Below are 6364 nucleotides of genomic sequence, written 5' to 3' on the forward strand. Positions count from 1 at the left end.
ATGTATTTTTTTCGTGTTATTTGTGCTTGTGCACCACTGCCAATGCAGTGGCACCAAATAATTTGTTGAACAAAAATGGTAATGATTGATAATGCTCGCATGTTGTCTTCTTCAGTCGCAGGTGGACCTACACGATTACTGCAGGCAAGCAGACATCCCTTTCCTGGTGCTGTTGGAGTCCGGGACTGTGCGAGTACGTGGAGCTCTGTCTTTTAATCACAATCATTGTGGTTCATATTCTTGGTTCTTTCGGTAAAGTCACGTTGAAGGGAAGCAATAAAATAAATATTTTTATTATTATTTCATTGTTTTATATGTATTTTATTATTTTATTGTTTCCCTTCAACGTGACTTTACCGAAAGAACCAAGAATATGAATCACTGCAGTCACGAAAGCTTTAAATAAAAAAATCATTGTGGTGTTAATATATTTTTGACGGATGCCGATGATTTGGTTAAGGCTTTAATGTTCACCTCAATTGTGGTGATCACTGTGGGGGTCTTTTTTTATTACGTTAGGTGAAGGCCGTAGATAAGGAATGGCAGTCGGAGAAAAAGGTTGTCGACTTTGAAGTTATCAGCTTTCTTCAGCAGAATTTGAAAAGTCGCGCTGCAGAAGAAAGGAATTGCAGGTTGGTTGGCACCTTCTGTGTGAAGTCCTCGGTTTATGTTACCACCACATGCACATACAAATATTTTTTTCCTTGCTATTCCAGTTTCCTTTGACGTGCAAAAATACTCGAATGGCGTCGACAAAACATTATAACTAGGCCTCGCCTGAAAAATAGTCTCAAGAACATTTACATATTCCTGTGACCACTGGGAAGTGAGCCAGCCTGATTCACGAACCTGGTAACTGGGTTAAGCTCGCATTACCAATGTAGCCTTATCGTGAAATGGTTTTGGTGTTTAAAAACATGGTGGAAATATAAAACTCATAGTTCTTTGCTTGAAATAGCCTCGCCAAATCCACAGAGAGATTTACTGCTGCATGTTTTTTGCGGTTGTGCTTTATAGCTAGCTCTCTGAAGTATATTCTGGTTGTACCGCGTGTTGTTCAGCAAGATGTCTGACGTTTCGCTCCTCATGCAAGGAGCTTCTTCAGGAACTGAAGAATGCATCATTGATTCATTAGAGAGCTACCAAGTATACCTATGTAAAACATTTTTTTAAATCAAAATCGCTTCCTCCTGCTTTGAAAACGCAGCATCAGTTAATGGTTTCGTGGGTAAACAATGACTGTGTGTCACACAGTGTCACGCGTTGGTGTCTCGGCAGTTTCCTGAAGTTGCCACATGAGCAAGCATTTATCATCGACATTTTTTTGCAGAGATACATCAGAAGGAGTCATTGTTACAACGCAAAAGGGACCAAGTTTTAACAGCACAGGTGAGGATGTGTATTTGGTCTAAAATGCACAATCTATGATCTACTGAACCCGACGGATGTTGAATGCAGCTCTTTATGAGTCCATATCGGTATTCTCCCGGGAGCACTTACAAAGCCAATATTAATATTTAAAGCTTCAATAGACCACTGCATAAAAGATGAAATACCCTTACCAGGAGCTTTAAATAAATTACCTCAAAAACGTTAAATATTCATTTCACATTCTCGTGAAATGTAGTAACGTGGTGAGCATCCCCGACTCATTCATTATAAACTAAAGCAGGCTTATTGATAGGTTAGCTTGGAATTAGTTCTGTGGCTTTTTTATGAGCATGGTGGTAAACGTTAGCTCGTGGTCAGACTGAATACATTCCTTTAATTTTTTGTTTTTAATTCACAGGTGCCAGTGAAACCTTTGGAAGTGTAACGGTGCCTAACATTAACTTTGTCACAACTGAAAAGCTACCCTATAATACCAAGAAAAGATATGAAACACAGGCAAGTTTGACTCACTCGATAAGTCGCAAGATGTAATTTTCATGATAAAATATTACATTGTTTAATTGGGTTGTTTTCTAATGTATTCTTCTTTACCAAAGTTTGTTTATATTGTGCTTCAGATTATTTCTCGGATTCACCCAGTCGTAAGCAACATGTTTCATAAACACTTGGATGTTGAAGTGATTGCGGTAAGTTCTGGACATTACAATCATCACGATGTATTCAATGGATACTAAAGCTAAAACACATTTAATATGCTTCAAATCAAGATGTAATATGTGGTAATGTTTACTTGTGTTTACTAACTTCTGAATTCATACATTGTCTTTGTTCCCAATACCAGGTGGATTTACCAGGAAACATGTTGAAGAATTTTGCCCATTTGGAGGTATATAGATTAAAGTAATCCTAGATCATTGCACTAGGATATTATTATAGCCATATGTGGTTGTCACCATCGGCCATGATTTATCCACTGCTAGATTAATGCCTCGAGACATCTTTGCCATTCTTCATGGTATTGTGTGATGCCACAATCCATCTCGCTCCTGCACATGAGCTCATCTCATCACTCCGTTCTCCATGGTGGTTGTCCCCTCGGGGATGTTTTCTCCTTTGGCTGCCGCTCCATCATCGGTGCCGTCTATGGGTCATCATCCATTCTCGCTGTGTGACCGGCTCAAGCCCACTTTTCTAAACGACCAATATGCTTCTAATGTGTTCTCTGATCCATGTCTTCCTCTTTCTCTCTCCATATAATTCCCAGCACACACCTCTACGTGCTTATTTGTGTACGTTTCAGCTTTTGTTCCATTTTCTTTGTCACTATCCATGTTTCTGATCCATATGTCACAGCAAGTAATATGTACCACTTGAAAATGTCCTTATTTATGGACATTGGTATGTTGCTCTTAATCATTAAGTTCAATTTCCAAAAGCACTCCATCCACCTCTTAATCAACTCTTTGTTTCTTTACGTTGATCCTGGTCCCTCATAAATTATTTCCCTGGATATATAAAATACTCTTGTTACCGAATCACCTGGAATGCACCACACATATCACTCCACTCCTCCATTATTGGTGTTAATTCTTTACTCTTTCTCTATTAAATAAGGCGTTATCTTCCTTTCTCTTCACCTTGCTGATACCATCTATATCCCAATTTCTCCCAGATCTGTCTCCATTTCAACAAGACTGATTCGCCAGAGTCTAAGCGTTGTATGTCGCAGAATCGAAATCCAGGTGTCCAGTTTGTACCCGTGTATTCTTAACCAAGGAATGCGCTTCTGCAGCCATCTGGAACGTTATTCCGCTATTAGGAAGCCACTGGAGCTATGCACTTTAACATTCAGATTGAAAACTAATTTCTTTAGAACTGCTTTTTGTCTTTATTGTGCTTCCCCGCACCTCTGCTTAGCACGGTTGGCTACGTACCATGCAAAATTAGTGGCAAAGGGAAGAGATCTATCATACTTATTTTTAAATCATTCTTTTCAGCTGAACATGCTCACACAAACATTATTTGCAGGTAAAACATCCATTGGGTGCATGATCGGCCACTGCATAACTGATTTGAAAGCTCCTTTGCATCAGAATTTGTCAGCCTTTGGGTCTTTTCTAAAACCACTTTGTGGTCCATCGAGCTCACACTAACATCTGTGACAGCAATCACCAACACCTTTCTCTATGTTCAGGAGGAGACAATACATCCGGAAGGGATACTTAAATGCAACTTAACTTTAGGAGAGGTGACTTCGGATTGTGTTGGGTTTGCATTATTTAATTGCTGTTGTTTTTACAGTGTGAGGATGAAGAGTCCTTTGAAGAGAGCAGAAAGGAATTAATCAGCAAATTGCCAAAGCAGCGAAAGTATTTGGAGGATATCTGCGATGAAATCCATGAGCTGAAGATAGAAAAACGGTGGGTGGCTCACCAGTGACAGATTAAATATCAAATTCACAGTATTCATTGTGTTCTACAGGGTATCCATTGAGGTGTCATCCGTGATAATTAGATTATCTAGCCATTTGAACTGCACCGTTTAAATATTCGCAACATATTCCTTATATACTTAGGTATTTCTTAAACCAAACAATAAGATATCTTTAGCAACATATAACAGGAGCAGAATAAGCAATCACAGCGGAGGTATTGAAAAACACCTGGAGTTCTTTAAAATGTTGATACGATTGTGTGTCGCCAACACCATGTGGATATCTAGGGTGATGGTAAAATATTCATAACACTAAATATGATTAAATATTCATACCACCAAACAAACCAATGTCTATTCTTTATTAATGGAGGACACCTTTGTGGGTATCTTATATTTAGAAATGTTTAGGTTGTGGAAGGTAAATATGTCTCACTGTTGAACGTAATGGTTGCTTTAGTATTGTTTATTGTTCCTACATTTTATGGATGAGAATTTATTTTATCGGACTAGATTGAAACACACTCCTCTCATTGGGAACTTTTCTCATTAAACTACATTAAAGTTTGATGACATTTGATGTTGGTTTTGGATTCCATTCCTTAGTATATTTCAGTCCAAACATTCATGTAAATTCTGTAATAAATGTTTTATGTTAAAAGTTCATTCATGCACATCTGACCATTGGCCAGTGTGTTGGTGGATTCGAGCCTAAGGTGGAATTAAACATTCCTAAAAGGTCAGCATCTCTATTAAGGTAACCACTGTTGACCCCCTACAAAGTGGTACAACTACCAATTTTATCGACCGATTAAAGATGATGGCTGAGATGATACCCAACTTGGAGTTTTACTCACAACCTTCTGACTGGCTAAAAGGTCAAGGTACAGCCCAGCAATTTATTCTGTAATCCACTACTGTATCTGTGTAAAGTCCTTCACTAGATGGGGCTCTAGAGAACCCCTCAATTCAGTATTGGTCTACTCTTCCATACTGGCCAGAAATCCTGGAAGAGGTGGGAGACTTTACCCCACCAAAACCAACCTGCCAATCGACCCATTTATACCACTAGGTAGACAGAGGTAGGGTTATAGTACATCATGCATTCATTATCGAATATAGTCCCCATACATAAGTTATCCCACAGATCTTCGTCAAGTTGGCAGATATAGATGCTGCCAAACACAACTGACATGGACTGTCGTCTCGTTTTCAGGGTGCCCATAGTGATCGTTTACAGCTACAGGGATGACGTTCACCGTTTCATCTTCTGAAGCAACACAGCTGCACACGTCTGCCTCCCCACCGTTGCCATTGACTGCGCCTCCAGCAGTATTACTTGAACGCAAGCGGTGGGGAAATCCAAGAGATGGGGAGAGGCAGAGCCAGGAGAGGAAGGACACACATTGCATGGCACGACCGTGTCTTCCATATGAAGTGCGTTAATGCAAAGACTCCGTTGAGCTGCACGGAAAGTCACATTACAGATACTCGTGAGCCGATCATACATGCAACAAAAACATGAGTTTTTAAATAAAATTTTATGAAGATAATCGTGCTTTGTACTGATGCTTTTCAAGTATACATAAATGTACATAATTTCATGTTTTCCTACTTTAGTGAAAAACGTGTTTTCAATGCTTGTTAGATTAGGGGAATAGGTTACTGTTGGTCATCGGCCTTATTAAGAGAAAAATCAAGTATGCATTTCGACAGGACTGAAATTGAATTCATGTACATTATAAAGGTGTTCACATTTGCCTCATACGAGTGATTATGAAAGTGTCAGATTTGAGAGTTTATAGGATGAAAGAATACTGTACAAGACTGATAAGGTTGACGATGTGTGAAAGCACTCATGTGTAAGTACGCTTGTCATACCTATCTCAGTAATGTAAGCCTACAATGTCAGGTTTAAAATCCTTAAACCCTGTTTTTCCCCATTTGCTATTAAGTACCAGGAGTGTAACGATGCATCGATTAATATCGATTATTAGCTTCTCATGCCATGCATAGAACCACCTTTGTTTTGATGCATCAGTAATAATTATCCTTTTGATTCACGTGTTTGTGTATCATAGATAATGTGACTTCAGGCACAAGAATGCTGCTACGTTCACCAATTTGTAAAGAAAAGGGGTTATTGGACGGAGTCTTGGAACGTGGTTCAATTTATGTTGAATCGTTGCACCCTTAGCTCATACGAAGACTTCTGCTTTTTAAAGTTCTTGCAAAAAAATAATTGCTGTGTCGCTGAATGTACATTGGCAGTTTGAATACTGCAGATCATTGTATATTTTTGTAATGGGTTATTCTTTTAATGTTGGACAATGTGACATTTTTGCCAGGGTGGTACAATCTCTGGTTATGATTGTGAGACCATAAACGGTAAGCTCGAAAGTGTCAATAAACTTGAATTACTTTTACATTTTATTTATTTTAAACTCAATGTGTGCATATTATACTAAATTTGTATAATAAATCATTGAAAAAAAACCTGTGAAAGCAACACCACGTGATCATAGTTCAAAAACAAGTG

At 38.6% G+C, this 6364-nt stretch overlaps 1 protein-coding gene across 4 annotated transcripts in view; it reads left to right on the forward strand.

Annotated features, from left to right (window-relative positions):
• EIF2AK4 (eukaryotic translation initiation factor 2 alpha kinase 4) overlaps nt 1-6251 on the forward strand; it is a 51394-nt gene extending 45143 nt beyond the window's left edge. For all 4 annotated transcript variants that reach the window (XM_076067731.1, XM_076067730.1, XM_076067733.1 and 1 more), the window contains 8 exons: nt 116-193; nt 520-632; nt 1331-1389; nt 1790-1887; nt 2010-2078; nt 2234-2278; nt 3694-3812; nt 5042-6251. In XM_076067731.1, coding sequence (XP_075923846.1) covers nt 116-193; nt 520-632; nt 1331-1389; nt 1790-1887; nt 2010-2078; nt 2234-2278; nt 3694-3812; nt 5042-5099 — 639 coding nt within the window. In that variant the 3' untranslated portion in view covers nt 5100-6251. The remainder of the gene's footprint in view (nt 1-115; nt 194-519; nt 633-1330; nt 1390-1789; nt 1888-2009; nt 2079-2233; nt 2279-3693; nt 3813-5041) is intronic.
• Nucleotides 6252-6364: the final 113 nt, after the last annotated feature.

This window comes from Petromyzon marinus, chromosome 17, assembly GCF_048934315.1.
Source record: "Petromyzon marinus isolate PM22_M1 ecotype Great Lakes invasive population chromosome 17, UKy_Petmar_22M1.pri1.0, whole genome shotgun sequence".
NCBI lineage: Eukaryota > Metazoa > Chordata > Hyperoartia > Petromyzontiformes > Petromyzontidae > Petromyzon > Petromyzon marinus.